General features: G+C 48.8%; 7 protein-coding genes across 7 annotated transcripts; 3 read left to right on the forward strand and 4 right to left on the reverse strand.

The window, feature by feature from the left end:
• Positions 1-1082: 1082 nt before the first annotated feature.
• Positions 1083-2884, reverse strand: EDB93DRAFT_1155551 (Cys/Met metabolism PLP-dependent enzyme-domain-containing protein). The gene is made up of 4 exons (XM_041449863.1): positions 2599-2884; positions 2248-2547; positions 1163-2198; positions 1083-1105 (listed from the first exon to the last, which is right to left on the reverse strand). The coding sequence occupies exons 1-3, from the start codon at positions 2800-2802 to the stop codon at positions 1302-1304; spliced, it is 1401 nt and encodes a 466-aa protein (XP_041306160.1). The 5' UTR covers positions 2803-2884; the 3' UTR covers positions 1083-1105; positions 1163-1301.
• A 1255-nt stretch (positions 2885-4139) lies between these two features.
• On the reverse strand, positions 4140-5958 carry EDB93DRAFT_1251955 (uncharacterized protein; the record flags this gene model as incomplete). Its single annotated transcript, XM_041453224.1, has 13 exons — positions 4140-4402; positions 4454-4511; positions 4567-4594; positions 4647-4706; positions 4762-4902; positions 4950-4965; positions 5025-5036; positions 5088-5112; positions 5414-5431; positions 5484-5592; positions 5653-5666; positions 5721-5802; positions 5870-5958. 13 exons carry the CDS (start codon positions 5956-5958, stop codon positions 4140-4142), a joined length of 915 nt encoding a protein of 304 aa, XP_041306161.1.
• A 2369-nt stretch (positions 5959-8327) lies between these two features.
• Positions 8328-10613, forward strand: EDB93DRAFT_1251956 (cytochrome P450; the record flags this gene model as incomplete). Its single annotated transcript, XM_041453225.1, has 12 exons — positions 8328-8735; positions 8796-8839; positions 8903-8984; positions 9040-9113; positions 9166-9180; positions 9239-9537; positions 9590-9648; positions 9706-9745; positions 9811-9821; positions 9871-10047; positions 10099-10395; positions 10461-10613. The coding sequence occupies 12 exons, from the start codon at positions 8328-8330 to the stop codon at positions 10611-10613; spliced, it is 1659 nt and encodes a 552-aa protein (XP_041306162.1).
• An 860-nt stretch (positions 10614-11473) lies between these two features.
• On the forward strand, positions 11474-12843 carry EDB93DRAFT_1088233 (uncharacterized protein; the record flags this gene model as incomplete). Its single annotated transcript, XM_041446118.1, has 2 exons — positions 11474-11611; positions 11698-12843. Coding segments are annotated over 2 exons (1284 nt in total), but the record flags the coding sequence as incomplete, so codon positions are not given.
• A 1493-nt stretch (positions 12844-14336) lies between these two features.
• Positions 14337-16562, reverse strand: EDB93DRAFT_1155635 (acid protease). The gene is given in 10 exon segments (XM_041449864.1): positions 14337-14572; positions 14585-14668; positions 14724-14867; positions 14890-15032; positions 15082-15229; positions 15278-15315; positions 15365-15619; positions 15672-15766; positions 15817-16334; positions 16506-16562. 8 exon segments carry the CDS (start codon positions 16116-16118, stop codon positions 14585-14587), a joined length of 1209 nt encoding a protein of 402 aa, XP_041306164.1. The 5' UTR covers positions 16119-16334; positions 16506-16562; the 3' UTR covers positions 14337-14572.
• A 732-nt stretch (positions 16563-17294) lies between these two features.
• EDB93DRAFT_1155646 (uncharacterized protein) lies at positions 17295-18267 on the forward strand (the record flags this gene model as incomplete). Its single annotated transcript, XM_041449865.1, has 2 exons — positions 17295-17644; positions 17803-18267. Coding segments are annotated over 2 exons (300 nt in total), but the record flags the coding sequence as incomplete, so codon positions are not given.
• On the reverse strand, positions 18245-20570 carry EDB93DRAFT_1155648 (acid protease). The gene is made up of 9 exons (XM_041449866.1): positions 20525-20570; positions 19788-20331; positions 19643-19737; positions 19335-19589; positions 19248-19285; positions 19052-19199; positions 18695-19002; positions 18599-18639; positions 18245-18545 (listed from the first exon to the last, which is right to left on the reverse strand). Exons 2-9 carry the CDS (start codon positions 20087-20089, stop codon positions 18524-18526), a joined length of 1209 nt encoding a protein of 402 aa, XP_041306166.1. The 5' UTR covers positions 20090-20331; positions 20525-20570; the 3' UTR covers positions 18245-18523.
• Between the last annotated feature and the right edge of the window lie 7239 nt (positions 20571-27809).

Consider the following 27809-nt stretch of genomic DNA (forward strand, 5'->3'; position numbering starts at 1 on the left):
CTTTGACCACACGCGAATTATCCCGTCATCATGGCCACTTGCGAGTTTATCGCCTTGTGGAGAGTATTTAATTGTCCCCACCCATCCATCGGTGGTGCGATTAGTCGGCCGGTTGTCGTGTTCCATCGTCGTATTGTGCCGTCTTCTAATCCACCTGCTACCTCCGCTCCATCTGGCGACCAATCGAAGCACTCCACTCCATCATTATTCCCCTCCCACGGGTCACCTACCAAGCTCCCATCCTTTATATTCCACAGTCGTACTTTGTCATCTCTGCATTGAGCTACGACCATCGATTGATCTGGAGAAACTGCCATTCTGACAACATCTCCTATATCATCTTTGAGAGGCTTTCCTACCGGTCGTCCAGCTCTGGTCCACTGCTGAATCGAACATCGTCCAGTGCGCATATTATATCGGCACTGGTGCCCAATATTTTCGTTGTGCCACGAGTTACCATACTTGATGATGCACTCTGGCATCAGACTCCCAGCTGGACGTTCTGGTGCTGGTTTCTTCCACGATGTGGTCCGAGTGTTGTGGTTGACGAAGTAGGACCGACCGAGTGGCGAGATGTGCCATTCGCATCCGGGAATGAGCTCCGTGCTGTCATCTGCTCGATCATGAGGTTATCGCTCTCAGTAGCATTTTCGTCACTCACCTAGTCGCACTCCTGGTAAAGGTCGGTCAAATGCAAGCATGAATAGTGCATTGTCGTGATATACTCGTCGGCTGCGGTCATCCTGTCTTTCAGACTCACATAGGAGGGAGCGCCTTGTTACCTCCTGCTTGACATTGAGTCACTCAACCGGTTTCACAACATGCTCGCTCACCTTCCCAAAGTGCATCCTGGCGGTGCTGTGCACCATATGCTGGCGGGTTCTTTTCGCGCTTCAGGGGAGCAACTGGCACTTTTGAGTCTGACAGCAGTCCTTCATCTGCTTTGCTCTGTGTCTCTGAGGTGCTTGACTCGACTTTTGCATGCGACATGACGATGATCGGGGATGTTGGTGATAGTGGAAGTAATCAAGAGACACCTTAGATACGCCGTTTCACGTGCTGTACTTGCAGGCGCCTTGCTTAGGTGATATCCTGTGCAGTGGATCTGTGATCTTGGGCGTCAGTTCTTAAATACATCAAGCGCCAGCCAGCATGACTCGACCTTACTCTCCAATCTATATCATGTTCACAGCCTGCTGGTTGTGCAATGAAAGTAAAATTAGATCTCCAAAGCTAATAGCCACAGAAATGAGTACGGTAACATCTACATAGATATTCAAAACAGTAAACTCTACGTACAATCATTGCAGCTCATTCGCACCATCATCACTCACTTCCGATGGCGTCACCAACCCGCTCTCACACCCACTGTCCTCATCTTCGAGGCCATCCAACGCCGCCCTCAGGTCATCCACTAAATCTTCGACCTCCTCAATTCCACAGCTCAGACGCACCAGGCCCTCAATGCCCAGCGCCTCACGTTCCGCCAGCGGAATGCTCGCATGCGTCATCCGCGCAGGCAACTCTGCAAGACTCTCTACACCGCCCAAACTCTCAGCAAGAGTGAACAACTTCAATTGCGGCAATAGCGCCTCTGCACTCCTTGCACCACCACGTAGACGGAATGAGACCATCCCGCCGTAGGGTATACCGTGCGCAAGGCTCGATGGCGGTAGGCTATTGATGAACTGCTGTGCGTGTGGGCTGACAGACGTGCGTGCTAGGGCATGTCGTGGGTGCGAGGCCAGACCGGGGTAGATGACGTGTTCGACAGCGGGGTGCGAAGTCAGGAAGGAGGCAATCCGGAGTGCATTCAAACCGTGGGTTTTCATTCGCACTGCGAGAGTTTTGGCGCCGCGCTGGGCGAGCCAACTGTCGAAAGGACTCGGAACGGCGCCGTGGGCATTTTGGAGGAAGCGGAGCTTCTGGACGAGACCTTCGTAGTCTCTGTCTGGCGTGGACAAGGAGGGAAGGATGGCAGCGCCCATGACGACATCAGAATGGCCGTTGACGTATTTGGTGAGAGAGTGAATGACGATGTCAGCGCCTTGTAGGAGTGGGGAAGCATAGAATGGGGAGAGGAAGGTGTTGTCTACGAGAACGAGGGGCTTTGATGGAGCTCGATGTGCAAGACCTACTATGCGCGGAATATCAATTAGTCGGAGGGTGGGATTTGTTGGCGATTCGATCCAGATAAGCTAAAACATTCGTCAGTGGCTGGCTAAATTTAAATAGTGAAAGACCAACCTTGGTATTCTCCTTTATGGCACCTAGTATTTTATCGTCTGACAAGTTCTCCAAGTCTGCAAACGTCGACTCGATACCCATGGTTTCCTTCGCAACCCTTGTGAGGTACCGGAAGGTACCGCCGTAGACATCGTTCACGCTGAGGACGTGCGCGTTTGGACCTAGAGACTGCAAGATGGTTGCTGTCGTCGCACTGCCCGAAGCAAACGTGATAGCGTGTCCTGCGCCTGCCTCCAGGCCTACAAGCGTGCGCTCTAATGCATCGCGATTTGGATTGCCAGAACGAGAATATTCAAAGCCCTATTCACCGTATGAACGTTGGAACATTTAGAATCAAACTGGAACACGTACCTTGTGCACGCCCACTTCATCTTGTTTGTATGTCGTGCTGAGGGATATGGGGGGAATGACGGCGCCAGTTGTGGGGTCTGGCTCTGACCCTACATGAATAGCTCGCGTAGAAAAACCGAACTCAGACAAGCGTTTGGAATGATGCTTGGCAGCTTTGGCATGGCCGTTGGTGTGGCCGTTAGTGGCAGAGATGGAGATGGTCATGTCGCACTGGGGTATCACTTATCTGTTGTGGAGATAAAGAAGACTTGAGCTTTATATAATGGCAGCAGTTTGGGGAGAAATTTTTTACCTCCATTATAATTGCTTTGGAGAAATGATGAATGATTGCGAGCTCGATGGCGTGCCGCGCTTACAAAGCGTTTGCAATCCTGTCGGTTACTCATCGGAATCTCCATAATCATCCGCATGTGCCGCGGGACGGCCCGATTCGCTGGCCAGCGCAACCTGCTACCGAGCTTATCAGATATTCTGAGTCATCCACGTCTGTGGGCGAGCGCCAATCATACATTATTTTAAATGTCCTCCATATCAATATCTATCTAGGCAGAAGTCTGTCATTCTGCCAGCCAGTTTGGCAGAACTGCCCTGCTGGCGCCACAGGTATCACAGAGAAAGATGTTCCAGTATCGTTCAACCGCTCTCTTATCTATCCTGCCAACTTGAATGTCGAACCTTTTCAGATATGGCTTAGCCTCCGGAGCGCTGGAATTCTCTCGGTGTCGAAAGATTCTCTCTAGCAAGATGATTAGTCTTTGACCACAGATGAGCGAAGATGGTCATTCCTTCTATACTAGTAAGCTTGCTTTGAGGACTTTGCAGCATCGAGTATTTAAAAGGGCTCATACCTTTGTTCGATATCACGCGTAAAATGAAGATGGACCCCAACGCCCAACTTCAAGCAAGTACTTCCGGTAATGAGGTATGATAATCCACTCAGGTAGCACTGGTTCCGGTTATCTGCAAACCTTATCTCGAGAAAGGAAACATACTAATTCATGAATAGTATAAAACCCCTTCTGGGGAAATTTGTCCATGGCTGTGACGAACATGCGTCATCCAGCTCTGCCGCGATGACGCAACTACCGCCGGTGGAGGTCTGAATAGAACAGCTTAGCGATATGCAACTCTTCACTGTCGGAACCGTCCGAGATGCCTGAAGCTCTGAGCGGTAGACGCCGCAGTGCATATGAAATTCGGAAGGATCAGCGATGTCTGCGTTCCAGCACAGTCTCGACGAACATTCTACCTCTTACACTAAAATTCAATAGCCAGAAAAACGAAGGTCTTATAATGAGGAACTCACTCTGATGCTCCGTACGATGAACGGTAAACAAAGTTTCTGCCAGCCCTTTCCTCTAGTTTCAGAACCTCGTACCCCACCTGTCCGCCGTCCCCGCCGGCTTTTCCAAACCCCCTCGAAGATGAGGCGACTTTTAGAATACAAACCATGTCATTACACAAGCAGCCAACATCCATGCGTACTAATAGATCCAACAAACTAAAAACTTCATTTCAATCATCAATGTCGTCGCCTATGGCTAAGGTAGTGCGTCAATTAGCCCTCTTCCATCAACGATGTCAAAACCACCAACCATAGCAGCCTGTATAGGTTGCGTGAGATGTAATACTTCACCGTTTGGGTCCCCCTCGGATTTTTGAAACCCTTCGTCTTGCGACGGACTACTGTGGAGTTCCGCGTGGTAGACAACGTGGCGCTCATAAGACTGGGGAAGTTCGACAATCGCGTCGGTCTGCATGTAGTATCGCGCGTTCAGAAATGCGATGAACGAGTTGACATATACTTGAAACGGTATATCAGCATGATCATAAGAGAATGTGTTGTCGATCATACGTTTAGTCACTAAAAATTGGAGACTGATGAAGATAAAGGTTTTCGGCATCACAATACACTGCAAGCAACCCTCAGAGACCTCCGATGCAGACAATACAATAGATATAACTCACTGTGATTATGATTAACATCGAACAAATGCTGTCGAAATATTAGTCAAAGTACTATGGGGGTATACTGGAAGGAGGGATACCTTGTCAGACACCCGGTACTGACAGTATAGCCCACGAGCTTTGTGATGAATGAGTCGGTTCTGAGCAACCTGCGTTAGTATATCAGATCCCGATACGGAACGAGCTGCTCTGTACCTAGAGAACCCAGTACGTGAAGTGGCGAGGAAATAGCATAGCAATGATGCAATGAGAATATCGATAAAAGTGGCCGCTCCCAAAGCCAGATATGTCGTCCATATGATCCCAGTCAAATCCGTGAAAAACTTGGTCTTGTATCTACTCGCTATCAGCACCTCTTGAAGTTAGGGAACCGCGTGACTCACTGCTCCCACACAAGGGCTATCATTAGGTAAAACGATGAGCCAATACTAGTAAGAAGAGCACCATTGAAATCTTACGGATAGCAACACCTGAGGAGAGGTTCAAGATCGTATGACAACATTTTCAGGCAACAAACTCACCTGAACTAAATACCAAGACCGTGCCCTGACAGTGAATCAACAAAATGAAATGCGATTAAACCCAGATGGCAAACCCACCAATGATATGGCTGGGAGAACTGTTGATCGACCCTTGCTTACTAGGTTCATTTAGTAAACGTGGTAAATTCACGATAGTAAGGGAATAATCACCTTTCCATATGCGATGAACATACAAACTGTCGAGCACGACATGACTTGAATGTTGTAGGCAACAGTTATTAAACTCACAGATGTACCATAGGAACGATTAGAATCTGTACAGTGCGTGTTGTGGGTAGATCACAGAGAACAGAAACACGACTTACGTTGATTACTAACTGAAGCTGTCCGGGGCCATTAGTAGAGGTTGCACGTAGGGCCATAGTAGAAACTCACTTTGAGACTCCATACAATTTCCGCGAGCACACTAAAGTTTCCATAGTTGGCCACCAAATAATAATAGACGGCATGGATCGTCAAGGCCAGATGCAGAGCATCAAATATCCTACAAATTTGGGAAACGATCTCTACGCGATCAATGATTGCAAATCGAAGAGAAGCCTACCAAAGCCAGGCAACCTGCCAGAATGCGTCATCAAGACCGGAACCGACAACAAGGCAACATAAACGTACAACCAGCTTAAAAAATGTTATTCCCGCGCTCCGATGCGCTTGTAAGTAGATGAAAGCTTGAACATTGGTTAGACCAAAGAGACTGTTCGGACCATGGGATAAAAGGTCGCTCAGCTTTTGACTGCATAATGAGGGAATAGCTTACTAACACTGCTGCCAGGATGACTCCAATAAAAAGTGCTCCAAATGTGTTTCCTAGGTTGAGTTGTGGAGGAGCGTCCTGCGCCGAGGAAGACATTGTCGTTGACTGAACGGATTTACCAACAGCAGGTTCACCGTGCTATATACCCTAGAATAACCGCATAAATCCTTCTATGAGAGTGTCATGATTACTTATGACACCATGAGCGCTGATGGTAGAAGCATGTTTGAGACGTACAAGTACAGCATGGCTGATGCATGAATTTCTAGCGAGGGCCGGCGCCGAAGGTGCGATGTCGAAGTCCCACGATGCGGTGCATACTTGTGGACTAACGTATCACGGCAACAGTTATCCACCCGAGGAGTGGCAATATTGTCATATCTCCAAGATATAAATAAGAGGAGCTACTCGTATGACGTACTTGTGAACTTTTGAATGCAGATCTTGTGCGAGGAAATCACAGCATGGATTCCGTATGGTGGCGCTGGGGTTTGCCATGTTCACATCATCATATGCAGCCTCGTACGTACAATAAACCTGTTGCGATCATATGCACACAGTGCAGATCAACTTATGGCAAGAGGTCCTACGCAGAGGCTGAACAATTTCTACCAGCAATACATTTATCTAGACCTCACGATCAGTGTACTGCGTTGTTATCTATTCTATAGCTTCTTACGCTGATGGTGGGAGTACTGCCTGCACAATGAGGCACAAGGTTTGATATCGGGAACAAATGCAATCATGATGCACTGTAACGGGCCGGCCGGCCAGGCATCATTTATCTTTGAGGGCGCTTTGTTACTTCGCTCCAGAACTACAAGTCGGAGGTGGTGCAAAATGGCATCTGGTCATATGGAAATTAGACAATAGACAGCGACTGAGCGGGTCTTCTGTTTTATGTCATTCATCACACTTGGCCGTCTCACAATGCCGCCGTATCTCCAAAATAGTTAAATATTATTAGATGGAGGAGTTAAGGGGCGATGATATTGGAGATCTCACAAAAACTTTGCGCATCGCATCTACAGGTTGAATGCTGATATGATCATGATGTACACGCGAGCAAAGACGAAACGTGTGGTTTGTATCATCGCCCTGCACAGCATTGTTAGTGCTGGTGCTTCACATGACAAAACACGAGTTGTAATCATACTCTAACTTAAAATGGTTTGTCATGCGTGATGTCCCTGATTGTGGAACAAGCTTGACAGTATTAGTCGGTGTTTGCGAGGAGCAAGGGCAGATAAGCAAGTGTAGGTTGAGGTAAGGTGACGCACCGACGAAGAACTGGCACCATGACTCTTCTTTGAGAAAGGTGTAAATGCGAGGGAAAAGGATGTGCGTCAATTTGAGAATTGGTAATGCCGTTGAGAAGCGAGTTTAGTGATTTGACTGCAATAGTCGTCTTCCCATGGAACATATAATTAAATCAATGGAGCCATGGCAGGTGATTCCAAAGATTTAAGGCTTTGCCCTGGCATCTCAGACCGAAACATGTGAATCGTTTGCTAGCATCCGTTTTCTAGGATGCCAACGATCCTGCGAAGATGCGTTAATAAAGATGATCCGACAGGCGTGTTTCATTGTAGATGCACCGAAAACGATGGCCTCACGATATCAAGACCAACTCTGTCCGCACACTCGATAGACCCGCAGGTAGCACGACACGTACGTTACAAGCCACCATATCTGCCATTTGGAAGGCCGCCGAGGTGCACGCCGCTGAAGACGTTCTTTATATCTGCCAACCTAATCAAGTTTGAAGTAAACCTGGATGAATCAAGTCTGTGGAAGCCCAGGCAGGATATCGTCGAAGAGACATAACGAACATGAACAGGTTGAAGCGGGGTATGCCTTGAAGTGGATGGAAGATAACAATTATCCAGGAGTTCGGTAAGCTGCGAGGAGGGAGTGCTCAACTTGCGATTGCCAGCGAGCGAATGCCCCAACTTGAACGTCTTTGATAGATGTGAAAGATGATTGATGAATATTTGACTCCCAAGCCCTTCCTGAAGCAATTACAACTTGTCTTGCCGTCCTGTACAGTGAAAACGTCAAAGCTGACACCTTTTGCCCTTGCCTTCCCATAGCACTCCAATAAGAATTCACTCCTCGCAATTCTACTTGCAAATTGCCCCGCTGCGTATCACTCACGATGTGGACATCCAAGTCGCTAACTATGCAAGATGATAAACTCGAAATTCGAGCAATGATCGCCAGTCTTTCAGATAGCTTGAAGGACTCGGACAGTGGGGGTCAGAGTTAACATACACCGGCCAACTCCGGCTGTTTAAACCTTATAGCTCGGTGAACGCTTGCCGTTGTCAACTTCACTGATGGGTCCTGATGCAGATACAGCCGGCGCAGGTGACCAGCTGACGTTATGTCACTTGCCCGTTTGCTGCCTGCCACGTCTAACACTTAAGAGCGGGTACTGCCAGTGATTGATCTTGTTAACAACCATGGGTTTGTTGCAAAGTAGGCACTGCGGCAAGGACATTTGGCTTGCCTTCAAGGATCTTTGCCTGGTCTCGCCCCTGCCACGCTCAACGGCAGGTATCGCGGTCGTGACACTGGCGTCTCTCTATCTCCTACAAGTCTATCGCCGAAAAAAACGAACGACGCCCATACGAGGACCTCCGAGCCCAGGCTGGGTATTTGGCTTTAGCAAGTCACGGCTGAATTCTACCGCTGCAACTGAGCTGTACGAGCGTTGGGCCAAAGAGTACGGCCCAGTGTATAAGGTTCCGGGTGTCTTTGGAAGCTCCATGGTCATATTATGGGACCCGAAAGCAATCTCTCATTTCTTTGCAAGAGACACATGGTCGTATAACCAAACTCCGTTCAACAAGATCGCCCTTGAAGCAACGGTATGTCCCTTTACTTTACTGTACAGTTATAGGGTAACGACGCGCTTATGCAACTAATAGACCGGGAGAGGAGTGTTGTGGGCCGATGGTGAAAGTCACAAAAGGTTGGAAGTGAGACCTCTAAGTTGTGCTGGGCTAAATCCATATCATTCTCTTTCATTCGTTAGGCAGCGCAAGGCTCTCAACCCTCCCTTTACCGCGGCGGCTATTCGTAGTTTGACATATGTTTTCCATGATGCCGCTCACAAGGTCAGTCACTGATTGATATTGATTCACCCTGCACTTCATTCAGAATGTGTTACAGACAGCGAACGCTTGGGACGCTGAGATAGAATTGAACCAAAAAACACATTGCGCAGTAATTGATGTTGAACGATGGTATATTTCTTCCTCCAAAGTTTCGTACTGTGCACTCAGATACATTATACAGGATGAATCATATCTCGTATGTATATGCATTTCTTTCTACCAGGCTGACGTCTCATCCATCGCCTGCCACATAGACTCGACAGTGCAGGCATAGGCATTCTTTCCCATGACTTCGGCGCGCTCGATGGAAATGACTCCGATGTCGTGAACGTCCTGAATGCATTTGGTTCATCCACCCATGTTTCCAGTAACTTGTTCATATTGGCACAAAACTTTCCTGCCATTCTGAAGCTGCCATTGCCTCGCACACAATTCACCCGAAAGTTTCGCCTGATAGTTGGCAAAGTATGCGAGGAGATGCTATTGCGGACACGCAAGGAAAAGGAGACTGGCGGCGCTGAGCAAGGGGACAAATCGTGTTTGGGTTTGCTCTGTGAGTCCTGCCTTTCTTTTGCAAAATTGTAAGCATTGAAATCGTTGTGTAGTGAAAGCAGAGGGATCTGGTGAGAGCACGGGACTGACTCCACAAGAAGTACTAGACGAGGTACACGAATAATAGAACACTTCTGAACGATGGGATGCTGATCTTCGTCTTCACCAGGCAAGGGTTCTCCTTCTCGCCGGCTTTGAGACCACTGCAGGTAACATGCATTCATCTAGCAAATGTTCGCATGCACATTTTTACCACTCCTTGCATTTTAATCAGTCACTATGACAGTAAGTCTTGAACCATTCGCTACTCCAACCGTACTTCTCAACTCCACAGTGGGCTTTAGTAGAACTTGCGAAGAATCCAGACCTACAGGGGAAGCTTCGTGACGAGTGTCTAGAGTTTGGGCCAACCCCCTCATATGACGACCTCACGAATAAGCTTCCTTACCTAGACGCTGTGGTGAACGAAGTTCTTCGCCTCCACGGACCAGTCAAAGAGATCCCGCGATTGGTGCGTATCCGACTCGAATGCAATACAAACCATTCAAATTGACTATGACAGGCTATGCAAGAAGATGTGATTCCGCTCAGCGAACCCATGCGCACAGCTAACGGTAACTTCACCGAGAGCGTATGTATCCCGAAGGGAACTGTGATCGTGGTCCCGTTCGCTGCACTCAATTGTTCCATTAGCATGTGGGGCCCTGACGCAGAGGCGTTCAAACCTTCTCGGTGGTTTGAAGGGGACGAGGGTACGCTTGGGGCCAGAGAAAACCTGCATGGGTACCGTCATTTAATGACATTCGGCGATGGAGCGCGGATGTGCCTAGGGAGACTATTTGCGTTGACAGAGTTCAAGGTACGCAGCTGCGCACTGAGTATTGGTTCCTGATTATTTTGACCGGGTCTGGTTTCGTCCTGTAGGCTGTGCTGTTCGTCCTTGTGCGAAAATTTGTGTTTGAGATGATGGATGGCCCTGGAGCGCAGATTGTGGAGGGTTTGGGCACTTTACCAAGGCCGGGAGTTGTTGGGAATGCTGGAAGTGCGCCTCTCCGGGTGCGTCGCTATGAGGTTTGATTGCGGTCTGTAATTATGTAGTGGTGTTGCAAGCAACTCTATGCTAACTTCAAGTCATCAATCTCAGGATCTATATATATTATTTGCCGAATTTCCAAGCCCAGAGCTGAGCTTCATTGGTTTTCGTGCATTTGCAGGTCTGGATCAAAGAAACGGCATCCATAAAGGAGCTGATGGGTCTGCAAGTGGAGCTGAGCGGCTTGTATCATCCCCACAGAAGTCATGTTCCTGTTTCAGCGTCGGGCTGGCGGGCACACAGGCAGGATGGAAATTATACTGACAAATATTGGCATGTTATTTCGACGCAAGACGAATGTCAGGATTAACGAATGAAGGATCAGGTGTTCATGGCTGAATGGCACACATCTCTCAGGCTATGTAGATCGTGATGCAACTGGAATGTAAAATGTAATTTGAATGACTTGCCTTTAACTTCACGTCGGGCTTTACATCGAAAGAAAACACACTGGCTAGTTTTGAAGCAAGTAGCACTGTAATTATGTAATCAGTAATCGTTCGGCTGAGATGTATCCCGATGGGGAACCAGACGGGCTGCCAGGTTTCCCGGCCGGTTAACTCTGACTTTCGTAAGTTCACCGGATACCGAGACTACAACTTATTACGACTTTCAGGATCTTGAATGGTCTCATCTGTCATAGATGGATGCCAGTGGTCACAGGTTGAAACAAAGTTTGAGTTTGAACTTCATCGATGAAGTTCAACGTCCATCCATCACATGACTTAATATCTGGTATAGTACTGCATACTCTTTAAGTATTCGATAACAGTGCCACAAATATGCCAGCTGTGGCGTGTTCAGCGCTCAGCGCTTATTTCTTAGATTCGTTGAACTCTACAGCATGACACGACGTCGCAGGAATACGCCAAAACAACAAGCCAGAACAGAGGTTACCGGAGAAGCTCAGAAGACAGACGCTACGACACAATACCAACATTTCATTCCACGATTCATATTGCGAAGATTCCAAGTCGGACCTGTGAAGTGTGTTTTCAGAGTTCTCTCGAGCACTCTGCATGTAGACACTGGACCAGAACACTGAATAATATTCTTTGCAGGTCCAAGACAGAACGACAAAAAGAATTTCGACTCACTGGTGTTGATCCTGAATACGTCCACTACTATGATATTGCTACGGGTAGCCTTGACATTCGTCCTATCGGAAAGGTTTACGGCGCACTGAATGTCTACCAGGACGTTCGTAACACCCACAATATCAACGAACTAGAAGAAAAATTAGCGGACCTCGAACGTCATGCAGCCTCCATTATCATGGACATGCATAAAGCGCTTCCTCAGGGCACTTTCACTCTAAAGCGGAGGTCGCTAGAGCTCGTGCGGAAATTCCTGTTTATTATGCATTATCGCAATGTATCATATTCCGGCACCTACTTCCAGGCAGATCACCCGGAGAATGCAGGAGGCCGTCAGTGGATCGAGTCGTTCATGAAGGCGAAGGGTATCCATTCCGCCGTCGAAACATGGCTACACTTCCTCAGATACTACCTCGATTCATCTCATTCAGACATCATGCGAGATGCTGCAGACCTCGTGGAGAAGTACGGCGAAGAAGGTCTTCAAAAAATGATGATTGGATCGCATATCCCACCTGATCTCGAACACTTCCCAGCTTACACTTACCATGGTCACGCGAACAACTACTTCTTCAGTATCTGGGAAGCCGCAGAAGGAGAAGAATTTATTATCACGCACAACGCATTTGGTTTGTGGGAAGGTTTGGGAGGTGGCTTCCCCGGCCTGCACCGCATATTCGTTGTCAGCCCTCGCATTGCTATCGTCCTGCGTCATGTGATATCGCGTCCAGAATTGAAAGAATGTATAAAGCCGGGCGCATTCGTGAGCTCCTTGCTCAACGTAAATCCAACACCACCAACACCAATTTACGCCCAAGGAGAACGCGGTAAACATATCGACCACGTAAATTTCGGATCTGCGATGTCAATGGCACGTTACAGATCCTCCCAGGAAGGGGCGAATGACAGTTTTGTGTTTAAAATCACAAAACTGTCGCGACCCCAAACATTGGAGTTTAATTCCGTTCTATTAGTCAACGTGACAAAGACAGGCTCTTTGACCTTCCTGTCAAGGGAGATTATGCTCCGCACCGTGCGCGCGTTCCGAAGTGTGCCAGTCAATTTCCTTGCAAGCGAGCTGCTCGTTCCGCTCATTGCGCGATTGTCGGATACCACGGACACAGGAGTGTCGGCTCTTCGCCCATCATTACGATCGCCAGCAGCTGTCCTTGACCAGGACGCTGATGCACTTACACTTGTTGATGTAGTGCTCTATGTGCTTCTAATGCAGATATGCACTGGTAGCAAACAGTTCCAGACGGCATACGACAGGGCACATCTAGTCTTTAGAATCATGGAGAAAGCAAAACCCACTTCATTTGCAGATGAAATCAACCGAGAAGTCGAGAAGGCTTTCGAGGTCTGCAAAGATTCGGAAGAGTCTTTCGCAGAAGGCGTCAGTTTTGCTCCCTTACTCCCTTCGATCTCCAACGAGTCGTCTTCTCAACTTTTCAAATTCATGATACCTTGTATGAGCAGATTGGGCGCAGTGATGTCTGGAGGTGAAGGGATTTTGGAAGAGCTTCAAGATGAAGTCGCCGTAGTGAGCTTTCTCACACGTGCGTCAAGCAGCCCTGGAGTGTGGCATGCGCTCTTGTGTACCAGCCCACAGGCCTTCGAAATCTTGTCAAGGCTATTCAAGAAAGGCACCCCAACAGATGGAACCGTTGCGAGTTTCGCGCAGTTTATGTATGAGCGCGCTTCACTATCAAGTTTCTCTTCAGGCTTTCATATGGCATATTCATTACGAGGAATATGCGGCATGGCTGGGCCGACCACTAATCCCATCAGTCAGAACTATTACGAGTTAACGGCATCTATAATCCAATGTCTCAGTCATACAATGCTGCGGTCGCTGCCAAAACCGTACTCTTCGCAGCCGCGCGAAAGGCCCAAGGCCCGGCTCCTTTACAAGATGTCCGAAGAGCATTCAGAGTTGCTCTTTTCGAATATGAAGATGATACTGCGAAAGTCGCTCCCGGGATATAAGCCATCGCTGGGAGGGAGTACTCTAGGCGAAACCCTTAGCAAGTGGGTAGACGAGATGGCCATCGTCGGTTGTCTTGCGTGGTTGGGGAAACACAGGAGGAATTCTTTGGATTTTATTCTGGATGGGTTTCCGCAGGGTATGGATTTCAAACTGTTTGAAGATGAAGAAGTAACTGGAAGTACCTGAATCAACTTGTTCGTCTATAATATTAAAGTGTTCCAGGTTACTTACTGAGACGTATCAGTTGTACGAATAAAATGAAAGACTATGCTGATTCCATGACTCACGGCAGTGCGAGTGTCTATATATACTACTCTCCTGCAGGTAGATCTTGACTCTAGAAGGAACCTCGAAAAGACAGTCGTTCCTTCTTTCAAGGTGAGTTTCATACGAGTGTCCATCACTAGCACCTCTCGCTGGCTGTGGTACATGTCATCATGATCGCCAATGCATGATCGATCTCGATCATTGACATTGTTGGGGCAAGTTACAAGTTAATTTGCATAAAGCTTAATTAATCAGTCTATACCGCCAGTACTAACTTCAGACTGTCAATTACCAGACACGATGTTGCGCTGCTGACCCTCACTTGCCTTTGAGCTTAGGTGTCACTTATATTTTTGCTTTCATGTCCCAGTTAGGATTTCATAGTGTGTATGTGAAACTACGCACCCATATATCCCAGTCATAGCACTGATAAGCACCACATGATTGCATCCTAAAAGTTGCAATGAAAACAAAGTCCTAAGGAGTGGCGCAGTGAATTATAACCCGATCGGAGCAAGAGAAACTTGTACTGCCATCACCTCTAAAAAGGCACTCAGATCAAAAAGTTTACGTAGTAAACGTATGTTTACTTTCAAACTTCTTAGCCGGAGGAGAAAATTAGATACAAAGGGAAAAAACTCACGTATAAGGCCAACCCAACGCGATTGTTATCCGTGTCGAAAACCTGCAATTCAATCAATACCCGGACTACATGATCACCTCACGATTCAACAACTCACAGCATAGTACCTCTCCATGAACTTCTGTCCGATGATGAAATCTAACCCTTCGCCGCTGTTAGCCCCCATGTGCGTCACAACGCCGTACTGCTCGTTTGTTGGCAAGCCCCATGCAGCATTCTGGCCAATCGGAATGAGTTGCGCCTGCAGCGTCAAGAGTGAAGACGGTGCCGCCGATAGTAAAATTCAACGGTTGGATCTTTGAGACAGAGGTTTCAGGGATGTACATGAGGCCCGCGGTCTTGTTGAGCTTGGCACCAGGAATAGCATTCATGTAGGACTCGAAGAAGTCATCAGCGAGGACAATCTCTAAAGATGTGTCAGAAAGCATGCATGTGGATGGGAGATAAGGCCCTACGAGTGGTGCCAGTATCGACGATCCCAGCGGTTGACTTTGGGATAACGGTCGTCGCGGAGCCGTACGTTGCATGGGTGACATTGATGCCCCAGAAGGCGCTAGCAGGAAAAGTTGTAGTGACAGGTATATAAGTGATTTCGCCGGTGTACTGGATCGAATTCAGAACCATGATTTAGGACATACTTTTTGGGCTCACCAAGGATGAATCGATGCCTCCATAAGTGAGGGCTCCATCTGCACGTAAATTAAATCGCCTTCGATTATACCACACGATCTCTCTTACTAGTGTCGTTGTAACTTGTTGCGGGTGCAAAAGAGATACCTAATATTTCCTTTGTGATTAAACCCTGTGAGAGGGCGTTGTCCATAACAGTGGGAACCAGCTCGTTGACATTTGTTGAGAGTGAACCCTCAGTCAGACCGACGGGGCCCACCCCGATGACGCCATCGACGCCCTCGAAGTCAGCATAAGAAAGAGCATCACCGATGGACTGGTTCGTAATGACAAAACCTGGAGCGAGTGTCACCCGGTCGAGATCTGAAGGTGGAATTTTCAGATGTTACCGCTCCTTGGCAGCCAAAAGACCTACACTCCAAGCCACGAAAGTAACCAGTGTGGTAGGTGACGTTGACCTTCTCATGAGTGAAGATACTGGTCGAGGTTTTGACATACGGCGTCCCAGTTCTTGAGATAAAATGAGAATTAGCCTGAGGGAATAACCAATCAGTTCTTACCCGACAAAAGTATTGGAGCTACCAGTGTCAACAATCAAATTATAGTACGTCGGAGGGCTGCCAACGCCAACACTGATTGTGTAATAAGAATATGCGAGATTGGATGCAAGGACAGTCTTAGGACCACCACAAGTAAAGCTCTTAAGTACAGCAGCGCGTGCACGATCAGCATCTGGTAATCCCGCAAGGTATGAGTTAGGAGGCGCAAACTTTGTCAGGGGGACGCTAAAGAAACTCGAAGCCGATACAGAGGTCACCGTGACAAAGAGAATTGCGCGAGACAGGGTTAAAAACGAATGCATGTTGAACAAAAGAGTGGGAACGCCGATGTACCATGGATGACCCAGGAAACTTATATGGTCGAAGCATGCAATTGCACTGCCAACGAGCACGGCGACGCTTCCGCTTTACGTGGCATGTGAGAAATGCAATGCAGCATTTATGGGATACTGTCAATGCGACATGAATGAATCGATGATTGTCCGGCTGTAACACGGGGCTGACGCAGCTTGAGTGAGGGCGCCCTGACGCGGTATGTGTTGTGTGGAATCATACTGGAGCGGCACAGCAGTTGGGACTTGACAAGGGGGAAGACGCACGATGCAGTGAAGGTCATACTGAGTCTGAGTTGAACGACTCGGCCAATGATGAAAGAGTTCGGTCCTCACTGTTGCAATATTCCAAACCTGAACTGGATCGAGGGTTCCAGATCTATGTTTGATACTCCAGAGTTCAGATATGTGAGCTTGATGATGTTTGAAAGTACAACGTTGCAATTGAACAATTGAATGATGACCAAGCGCAAATCTATTTTCCACTGTATTTCATCAACAAGAGCGCCAGCTGATGCGCTGATCTTACACTGGCAAACCCGAACAGAATTGGATGAGGAAAGTACAGTTGTACTTTATAGTATGTATCCAATGTAAAACTTGCTGGGAGTGCGCTCGAAATGATATGACTGTCACTCGGGTACTCCGGACCACGATAGCGCGGGACTCACTTGCTATATTCAATGTCACCATGAACACTCAACGTTCAACTAAGTACTGTACCACAAGCTCTGGCTACAGATCACATAATCCCAACCTCCTACGATAGCTTCTCCATAGGATGTCATTTTCAAGATAGCAAAAACCACCAAATCCTTGTCCGCTGTCACCTCCAAACTACTCCGAGTCAACTTGGATGTCGTTCAAGTCAGACACGTTCAACTGAAGCTGCCAGTATTGACACGCCGATGGCCAGCCACCCTCGAACGCATCCACTTTTCCTAGCGCACTATTACACTGCACGTTTTTCAGGGCTATTTAACTGCAATGTCTCACTTGTATCGTGCACCCAGTCTTGGTCCCGTTGGAAATTGTAAGTCACTCGAACTTCGTAATCTCAGCCTACTCTGAACTGATTACCGTCCTGTAGACTAAGGGTATTAATTTTAAGACTTGATACAGCGGTCACGTTGAGCCAAGCGCAGTGCACTCGATCCGGATGATCTCAACCTCTACCCAATGCACATCACCAACCTCAATATCTCATCTCACGCACTTGCATCCGCAATCGAAGACGCCGCCGCCGCAAATGCATCATACACACGATAGGAACCACTCGAAGTAAACATCTGGCACAGCGGGCTCAAGATCTTCAACCCAGCTTTTGTTAATACAGAATGTATCGTTGGCACAGAGGTGTATGTCTGTCATCGATTTTTTTTGTGGTACTTTTCATTTCAAGCGTCCAACGTCTCCCAGAAGTGATTCTTGCTGACCTCGCCCTCACGTTTCGCATTTCGGTCACGGGACCTGCGGTTGTGTACGCACGCGTCAAGGTTTGTGGAACTCCTCCTTGTCTTTTCAATGTCGTGCTGGTCTCGGGTACTATTTAGTATCGGTCATGTATTAGTACTCACCAAAGGTCTTTTCTCTCGGCATTTGGGTCATAGTTGGTTGTGCTTAAGTCACGCTTCGATTCTGAGACGTCTGACAGATCTTGAACGTGTACGTGACGATCCCGTCGTACAGCTTCAACGCGCGTTTCCACCCTCCTGGCTTGACGAACACCGCCACTGGCTTCCCCGATTTTACGAAATGCACAGACAGGATGTTCAGGTACCACGACCACAAATTTGAATGACAGTCGAGGAGTTCCAGTAGTGGTGTGCTGGCATTGAGCAGGAATGGGCATATGACGTGGATACGACGATTATTGGCTGTGCACAGGAGAAAGATAAGTGGAGCGGAGATGAAGAGCTAGGCGGTGCGAGCCAGGTTGCTGTATTTAAGCGTCTTGAAGGCGAGGCTTGGACTACGACGCGCGAAGAAAAGAGTACCCAGATGAAAGAAAGGTCAAAAAGCCAAAAGGAGCATCGTCTATTGAAAACACACCGCTACGATGCGCTCACTTGCCTTGAGCTTTAAGTGTCGCTTATATTTTTACTCTCATGCCCAGTTAAGGATTTCCTACAGTATGCGAAGAAGGTTTTCGACGCCTCGGGTAACCCTTGCTCTCATGTCCCAGTTCCTAGTGTGTATGTGAAACGACGCACCCATATCTCCCAGTCGTAGTACTGATAAGCACCACATGATCGCATCCTAAAAGTTGCAATGAAAACAAAGTCCTAAGGAGTGGCGCAGTGAATTGTAATCCGATTAGAGCAAGAGAAACTTGTACTGCCATCACCTCTAAAAAGGCACTCAGATCAAAAAGTTTACGTAGTAAACGTATGTTTACTTTCAAACTTCTTAGCCGGAGGAGAAAATTAGATACAAAGGGAAAAACTCACGTATAAGCCAACCCAACGCGATTGTTATCCGTGTCGAAAACCTGCAATTCAATCAATACCCGGACTACATGATCACATCGCAATTCAACAACCCACAGCATAGTACTTCTCCATGAACTTCTGCCCGATGACGAAATCTAACCCTGCGCCGCTGTGAAGCCCCATGTGCGTCACAACGCCGTACTGCTCGTTTGTTGGCAAGCCCCATGCAGCATTCTCGCCAATCGGAATGAGTTGCGCTGCAGCGTCAAGAGTGAAGACGGTGCCGCCGATAGTAAAATTCAACGGTTGGATCTTTGAGACAGAGGTTTCAGGGATGTACATGAGGCCCGCGGTCTTGTTGAGCTTGGCACCAGGAATAGCATTCATGTAGGACTCGAAGAAGTCATCAGCGAGGATGATCACTAGAGATGTGTCAGAAAGCATGCATGTGGATGGGAGATAAGGCCCTACGAGAGGTGCCAGTATCGACGATCCCGGCGATTGACTTTGGGATAACGGTCGTTGCGGAGCCGTACGTTGCATGGGTGACATTGATGCCCCAGAAGGCGCTAGCAGGAAAAGTTGTAGTGACAGGTATATAAGTGATTTCGCCGGTGTACTGGATTGAGTTCAGAACCATGATTTAGGACATACTTTTTGGGCTCACCAAGGATGAATCGATGCCTCCATAAGTGAGGGCTCCATCTGCACGTAAATTAAATCGCCTTCGATTATACCACACGATCTCTCTTACTAGTGTCGTTGTAACTTGTTGCGGGTGCAAAAGAGATACCTAATATTTCCTTTGTGATTAAACCCTGTGAGAGGGCGTTGTCCATAACAGTGGGAACCAGCTCATTGACATTTGTTGAGAGTGAACCCTCAGTCAGACCGACGGGGCCCACCCCGATGATACCATCGACGCCACCGAAGTCGGCATAGGAAAGAGCATCGCCAATAGACTGGTTCGTGATGACCAGACCTGGAGCAAGCGTCACCCGGTCGAGATCTGAAGGTTGAATTTTCAGATGTTACCGTTCCTTGGCAGCCAAAAAGACCTACACTCCAAGCCACGAAAGTAACCAGTGTCGTAAGTGATATTGACCTTCTCATGAGTGAAGATGCTGGTCGAGGTTTTGACATACGGCGTCCCAGTTCTTGAGATAAAATGAGAATTAGCCTGAGGGAATAACCAATCAGTTCTTACCCGACAAAAGTATTGGAGCTACCAGTGTCAACAACCAAATTATAATACGTCGGAGGGCTGCCAACGCCAACACTGGTTGTATACTGGACATATGCGAGGTTGGATGCAAGGACAGTCTTAGGACCACCACAAGTAAAGCTCTTAAGTACAGCAGCACGTGCACGATCAGCATCTGGTAATCCCACAAGGTATGAGTTCGGAGGCGCAAACTTTGTCAGGGGAACGCTAAAGAAACTTGAAGCCGATACAGAGGTCACCGTGACAAGGAGAATTGCGCGAAGCAGGGTGAAAAACGAATGCATGTTGAATAAAAGAGTGGGAACACTGATGCACCATGGATGACCCAGGAAACTTATATGGTCGAAGCATGCAATTGTACTGCCAACGAGCACAGCGACGCTTCCGCTTTACGTGGCATGTGAGAAATGCAATGCAGCATTTATGGGATACTGTCAATGCGACATGAATGAATCGATGATTGTCCGGCTGTAACACGGGGCTGACGCAGCTTGAGTGAGGGCGCCCTGACGCGGTATGTATTGTGTGGAATCATACTGGAGCGGCACAGTAGTTGGGACTTGACAAGGGGGAAGACCACGATGCAGTGATACAACACTATCAAAAGACTATGATTAGATTGCCATTAGACAAGGTCATACTGAGTCTGAGTTGAACGACTCGGCCAATGATGGAAAAGTTCGGTCCTCACTGTTGCAATATTCCAAACGTTCTGAACTGGATTCCAGATCTACGTTTGATGCTCCAGAGTTCAGATATGTGAGCTTGACGATGTTTGAAAGTACAACGCTGCAACCGAACAACCGAACGATGACTAAGCGCAAATTTATTTTCCATTGTATTTCATCAACAAGCAGCGCTGACCGTTGACGCGCTGACCTTACTACACTGGTAAACCCGAACAGAATTGGATGAGGTAAGTACAGTTGTATACTATATAGTATGTATCCAATGTAAAACTCGCTGGGAGTGCGCTTGAAATGATATGACAGTACTGTCGGTACTCCGAACCACGATAGCGCGGGACTCACTTGCCATATTCAATGCAGCAAGCGCCTCTTAGTCCCACACTAAGTGGCACCCCGAATCAGGACCCCAGACACCACACCAGGACATCGTGCCCAACGGTGCCTACGTCGCCCAACGGCGTCACCAATCGAACCTATTTCTCCTCAAAACCCCTCAAAAAACCCAAAAAACAACTTCTGGATACTAACTTTTTAGCATATGGCGCCCAGTAAAGCACCAGAGAAAAAGGGCCAACTGGCTACCTTAACTAATACAACCATTCGCAACACCACTACCCCAAGGAATCAGATGTCGCAAGAGGATATCGAGGCATTACCAGGAGCTGTGACAGGTTTGGAATCGGCAGAGAAGTATCTAACTAGTGTCCTCCTTCGCCAGGCTGACGAACCCCTCTCCCCACTTCATCTGGCGGGAGTCCTTTTTCAAGTCACCCAAATGGCCAAACCTATCCCGCTCGCCGTCACCAATGCCATCCGGGCTGTGGCTTTCATTCTCAAACAGCACGCTGCCTCAGAAATTGCAGAAGTGGTCGCAAAAATCGCAGCCGAACAACTCGCGGATTCTCTTTCGGCCAACATCGTCAATAACGTCATAGCAGCAATTGCCCCCCAAGTAGCGTCCATACACACCACCGCAGAGGCCCTAAAGACAACATTTGACCACTCGAAGCAACTTCACGACACCATGGAACGGGAGAAAGAGGAAGAAAGGAATGATCTCAAAACAGCAGCTGAACGCATCGAGGACGCAGTGGACACTCTCTATGAGTCCATTGAGGACTGTAACAACTCCTACAAGCTTCTCACACCATCCCTCGAATTCACCCAGGACCGTCTCAACAACCTCACGACTCAACTATCCCAGCCCCTTCCCACTATCACGCAGCCAACAGCACCCATCCCAGCCCTCCCCACCTACAGTTCAGTAGCGGCTGCCAATATTCCCCCCTCCATCGACCAAGCGGTAGCTAGAGCGTCCATTCGCGCCAAACAAATCCTGCTCGACCCAACATCAGGACACTCCCTCTTCCCTGCAGACACCACCAATGCCTTTATCGCCAAACGACTTTCCGACATCCTCCTTGACATTCGCAGCGAGGGAACTCCCACAGGAACAGTCCGTGCAGTTCAGCGTCTCCACAATGGAGGCCTGATAGTGGAACTCGACAATGAGAACTTGGCGGGCTGGCTTAAGGGCCCTACAGGCTGTATACTGCTCGAATCCCACTTAGACTCGACAGCATGCATTCGGGACAGGACCTTCTCCATCGTGATACAATTTCTGCTGATCACTTACGAGATCGAACGTGACGACTTCCCTCGTCACATTGAAGCTGAGAACCATCTCCCTCCCAACTCGATAGCATCCATCCGATGGATTAAGCCTCCCCAGCGTCGCACAAGAGAGCAACGCACTGCCTTCGCACTCCTTCAGGTCAAGGATGTCGAAACTGCTAACAACATCCTCAAGGAGGGCATCTGTATTGATGCCCATCGTTATGCCGTCAACAAGGACCATAAGGAACCCCTCCGTTGCGCCAAATGCCAAAAGTTCGGACACATGGCTCGCAACTGCTCCTCCCCCCACGATATCTGCGGCACCTGCAGCGGCCGTCATAGGACCGCACAATGCAACGCGTTCCGAACTGAATGCTGCGTGAGTTGCAAGAGCCAAAGTCACACCAGTTGGAGTCGCAAATGTCCGGAGTTCATCCGTCGCTGCAAAACTCTGGATGAACAATATCCAGAGAACAAACTCCCCTTCTTCCCTACCAGCTCCTCCTGGCTCCCGTCCACTACCCCTCCTAGGCCATCAAACACACCACCCTCTCGCTCTGTATCCCCCTGCAATGCGAAATCCAGCTCCCCACCACCCGCAGATGATACAATCCAGCCCTTGCCCAACCTGCAAACCACTCTCCCCTTCAAACGCGTCAACCCTCCACAAACGCCTGAGCCTGCCTCGTCCTCCTCAATTATCTCGACCTCTCCGGTTACTCCAACTCCCATCACCACTCTGACACCATCAACCCCCTCAACGTCTTCGCCTCCTTCCGCCATCGCCTCCACATCACCATCCACCCCATCATCGGCATCATTGACATCCCCCTCTCCCTCTTTGACGTCTACCTATGCGACTCCTACCGCCAGCCCCAACTCTCCCCTCCTTGATGTCTGAACAACCTATCCCCACCCCGAATTGTCTTAATATATGGCAGCAGAACCTGAACGCGTCACTAGCGGCTCAGGAATCACTAATGAACAGCCGGGATATCACTAACTACAACCTTTTAATTATTCAGGAACCATATATCAATTATCTTCGCAACACCCGCGCCAGCCACCGCTGGCATGTACTATACCCCACTAACCATCTCACACACCCGCAGGAAAAATCACGTGCAATCACCTTTGTCAACACATTGCTCGACACGAACACATGGCGGCAGATCCCGTTCCCATCATCTGATGTGGTAATTGTGCAAATGACCGGGGAATTCGGTGTATGCACCATTTTGAACATTTACAACGACTGTACCCACCAAAACACCCTAATCGCCCTGGAGGCCTTTCTTGGCCAGAATATTGCCCTACTCCGACCAAAGGCGGACGACCAAATGCTCTGGCTTGGCGATTTCAATTGCCACCACCCCATGTGGGAAGATATTCGTAATCGCCATCTATTTAATTATTGTTTCTCTCAACCCCTTATTGACCTGATCGCTGATTATGGTATGCTACAGTTACTTCCGTGCGGCATCCCCACCCTCCAAGCCAATGCCACTGGCAATTGGACTCGCCCTGACAACGTCCTCAGCACTGAAGGCACTCTCGATGCCGTCATCACCTGCAATACCGAGCCAGCAAAACGGGGCCCTAAAACGGATCACCTCCCTATTTTATTAACACTCGAACTTGCAGTCGCTCGTCAGGATGACGTCCCTCGTCCCAATTGGCACAAGGTCGATTGGGAAGCATTTAGAGAAGCCCTCAGCGCCACGCTCGCATCCACCCCTCCACTACCGCTCGCCTCGGAGGCGGAATTCCAGCAAATGGCCAGAATTGTCACACGAGCCATCACGTCCACCGCTGAAGCCTGCGTCCCATTGGCCAAACCCTGCCCACACTCCAAGCGGTGGTGGACCCGTACCCTCTCCGACTTGCGCAAGCAAGTCGCGAAACTCAGTCGCAAGTCCCACCAGATGCGTGGCCTTCAAGACCATCCATGCCACCGGGAATACAAGGCCCTCAAAAACCGTTACGCTGATGAAATTGCCGCCACCAAGAAACAGCACTGGGAGGAGTGGTTAGAGGATATCGAGGGTAACGATCTTTGGACCGCTAACCGCTACGTTTCCGCTACCCCCGAGCGATGGGGGGAAATCGCGCATACCCTCCCTTATCGCCAAGAGACCAGACGGCACCAATTTCGAGGTTACCACTAATGCCGAAAAGAGTGCTGTCATCGCCGAAGCCTTCTTCCCTCCTCCTCCTCTTACTGATTCAATCCCTACTGACTTCATTTACCCTGACCCCGTAGCCCCCCACTCTCCCATCTCACATGACCAGATAACTCGCGCCATCTCGAAACTCAGCGGGTATAAGGCCCCGGGGCCTGATGGCATCCGCAATATTGTATTCAAGAACTGTTCTGACATACTGACTCCATACCTAGTTCATCTTTTTAATGCCGTCTTCAATTACAACACATATTATGCCCCTTGGAAGACATTCACAACGGTTGTACTTCGGAAACCCGGCAAACCGAATTACACAGTCCCTAAAGCCTATTGTCCCATCGCCCTCCTTAACACCACATGCAAGCTCCTTACCGCCGTGGTTGCCGAACAGCTGACGTACTTATTAGAACACCATCACCTTCTGCCGAACACCCATTTCGGTGGCTGACCAGGAAGATCCACTACCGACTCTCTTCACCTTCTGGAACACACCATCAAAAATGTGTGGCGTTCTCATAAAGTTGCCTCGGTGCTATTCTTAGACATCGAGGGGGCCTTCCCGAACGTGGTCACCAAATGGCTGTTACACAACATGCGGAATCGACGCTTGCCCTCAGCATTGGTCGACTTCACGGAGCAGGTCCTCACGGACCGCAAGACGCAGCTACACTTCGACGGGTACACTTCAGACTGGATCGACATCAATAATGGTATAGGACAGGGCGATCCCCTTTCAATGATTTTATATATTATATATAGTGCTGATCTTGTAGACATCGCGAAACCCCGACATGGACGTGCGTCCCTTACCGAACTAACCCTTGCTTTTGTAGACGACACGGCCCTAGTGGCCATAGGTAAGGATTTCCATGAGACTCACTGCGTCCTCAAGGACATGCTCGAACGACGGAATGGGGCCTTCGACTGGTCACGAGACCACAACTCAAAATTCGAGACTAACAAATTCGCACTGATTGATTTCTCCATGAACAGACAAAGAGAGCGCCCTGTGTTGCATCTCCGAGGTGCCATTATTCGTCCTTCTCCCACTCATCGTTTCTTAGGTGTCATTCTCGATCAGGAGTTAAGATGGAAAGCTCAGGTTGACAACGCGCTGGCCAAGGGATTAGCTTATGTTCTACAGCTTCGACGACTTTCCACCATGTCTAAAGGCATCCCACTTCGTCTCATGAGGCAGCTTTACCAAGCCACCGCCGTCCCCAAGATGCTATACGCGGCTGACCTTTGGTTTACACCAGCATATCGTGAAGGCACTAGCACCCTGCAGCGAGGATCCCTAGGAGTGGCCAAAAAACTCACCTCTATCCAGCGCATCGCTGCCATTGCCATGACCGGGGCTATGCGCAGCACTGCTACTGACGTGCTCGAAGTACATGCTAATCTCCTGCCGATGGCCCTATTGCTCCAGAACACGTGCCATCGGGCTATCATCCGAATGTCCGCACACCCTGATACTCATCCTCTCTACACTGCAGTCAGAACCGCCGCTAGTCGTTATGTTTCGTCCCATCGCTCCTCCCTCCATCGTCTCACCTGATTTTACCAAATCAACCCCTCCGACATTGAAACCCTCATCCCAGCTCGTCGTGCACCCACCTCCTCCAATCTCTATGATACGCACATTGCTGCCTCCCGCGAAGACGCTATCAACGAACATCACGACCTACCAGACGACATTCAAGTTTTCAGCGACGGCTCCGGACATGATGGCCATATAGGCGCCGCAGCCATTCTATTCCGTGCAGGCAAAACCCCACGCACTCTGCGCTATTACCTAGGCAAGAACGAAGATCACACTGTATTTGAAGCCGAAATGGTCGGCCTGACCCTAGCCACCAAACTGATCGCCACTGAACGAGATCTCACGTTCCCTATCTCCATCTCCGTCGACAACCAGGCAGCCATCTTATCCGGTGAGAGCTTTTACTCTAATCCAGGTTCATATCTAGCAATGAAATTTCAGAATCTCCTACGAAAGATCAAACGCGCAAACCCAGGTCTCAAACTAACGCTCCGCTGGGTCCCAGGACATGAGGGGGTACACAGGAATGAGGAGGCAGACAAAGCAGCGAAAGTAGCGGCTGAGGGAAGGAACCGCAATAGCCCTCGTGAGCTTCTCCCCAAATACCTTTGCAACAATACACTGCCGCTCAGCCTCTCAGCTATCAAGCAAGCCTATCGAGAACACACGCACGCCAAGTGGGCCGACCTATGGTCCACCTCCCCCCGCTTCCAACATATCCAACATATAGACCCCTCTGCCATCAAACGCTCATTTCTCAAGCTCACCTCGTCATTCTCTAAACGTCTCACCGGTCTCATCATTGGCCTACGCACCCGTCACCTACCACTCAACCAACACCTGTTCCGACTCACGAAAACCGACTCTCCTGACTGTCCTCATTGCCCATATATTGATGAAACTGTCCCTCACTATCTATTTGAATGCCCGCATTATCTCGCAGCTCGTCAAGTCATGTCCCAGGCCCTGGGACGGAAATCCACCTCGTTATCGCACATCCTAACCGACCCAGAAGCCATTGTCATCCTTGTCCGATATGTTAACCAAACTCGTCGATTAAAATCCACGCTAGGTGAAATCTCGCTACCTAAAACCTGACCTTTCTGACGCACCCTAATATCCAGCTACTACTCTACTGTCACTTGACTCCCTCCATAATATCATATCCTCCCCTAATCTCAACCCTAACAGCTCGCCTACACGAGATCTTCGGTCTCACCTTGGGGATTCAGCCAGCAAGACGCGGATATAGGACTCCCCGACACCTTGGACCACCTGTCTCTCAGTCCATCTAGGAAGCGCACCCCAGCTTCTATGTCTCCTCGATTCTTATATCCACCTTACTCTTACTGCACACTCCAACTGATCTCTGTTTGGCTCGCGAAAGCGACCGAGCATGCGTTATACGTTTACCGATAGCCTCTACACAAGCAATCTTACTTATAGTCATCCCATAGTGTACCACATCGCCCATCTAAAACGGCCGGCGGGAACGGCGGACTGGTGGGGTACGCCTTACACCAGGGCATTTGGGGATGTAACGAAGGGACGGAGCATGGGGCTCCCTGACTAGACAGTACTGTCCTACATAGAGTATATCTCTCAATGGACAAAAATTGGATCAAAAAAAAAAAAAAAAAAAAATTCAATGCAGCCCACTCAGCACTCAACTACTAGGCTACAGTTCACATAATCCCAACCTCCCTAATAGCCTCTCCATAGGATATCATTTCCAAGATAGCAAAAACCACCAAATCCCTGTCCGCTGTCACCTCCAAACTACTGTAGAGATACGCACTTACCTTCGACGTCATCCAGGTGTGACCAAACATGTCTTAGCTTCGAAGATTCGAAGACGGGTGTGACCTGTGACACCTCAGAAATAGCTTCGTCTCCACCGTGACTGAGCCGTCGGCACTAGACGAGGTTGAGCCACCATTTGCGCAAGCTGCAGACGTTGAGCTTGATCCTT

This window comes from Suillus bovinus (assembly GCF_016758785.1).
Source record: "Suillus bovinus strain UH-Sbo-P2 chromosome Unknown EDB93scaffold_41, whole genome shotgun sequence".
Lineage (NCBI taxonomy): Eukaryota > Fungi > Basidiomycota > Agaricomycetes > Boletales > Suillaceae > Suillus > Suillus bovinus.

Bases quoted from the DNA above. Each gene is read 5' to 3' on its own strand.
- EDB93DRAFT_1155648 (XM_041449866.1), bottom strand. From the start codon at position 20,089: ATGCATTCGTTTTTCACCCTGCTTCGCGCAATTCTCCTTGTCACGGTG. The intron at 19,286-19,334 runs GTAAGAGAGATC...ATTTACGTGCAG, and splicing joins AACAAGTTACAACGACACTA to ATGGAGCCCTCACTTATGGA. The intron at 18,640-18,694 runs GTGGGTTGTTGA...ATTGAATTGCAG, and splicing joins TCATGGAGAAGTACTATGCT to GTTTTCGACACGGATAACAA.
- EDB93DRAFT_1155635 (XM_041449864.1), bottom strand. From the start codon at position 16,118: ATGCATTCGTTTTTAACCCTGTCTCGCGCAATTCTCTTTGTCACGGTG. The intron at 15,230-15,277 runs GTGAGCCCAAAA...AATTCGATCCAG, and splicing joins GAGGCATCGATTCATCCTTG to TACACCGGCGAAATCACTTA. The intron at 15,033-15,081 runs GTAGGGCCTTAT...ACACATCTTTAG, and splicing joins CGTCGATACTGGCACCACTC to AGATTGTCCTCGCTGATGAC.
- EDB93DRAFT_1155551 (XM_041449863.1), bottom strand. From the start codon at position 2,802: ATGACCATCTCCATCTCTGCCACTAACGGCCACACCAACGGCCATGCC. The intron at 2,548-2,598 runs GTACGTGTTCCA...TACGGTGAATAG, and splicing joins ATGAAGTGGGCGTGCACAAG to GGCTTTGAATATTCTCGTTC. The intron at 2,199-2,247 runs GTTGGTCTTTCA...CGAATGTTTTAG, and splicing joins CCATAAAGGAGAATACCAAG to CTTATCTGGATCGAATCGCC.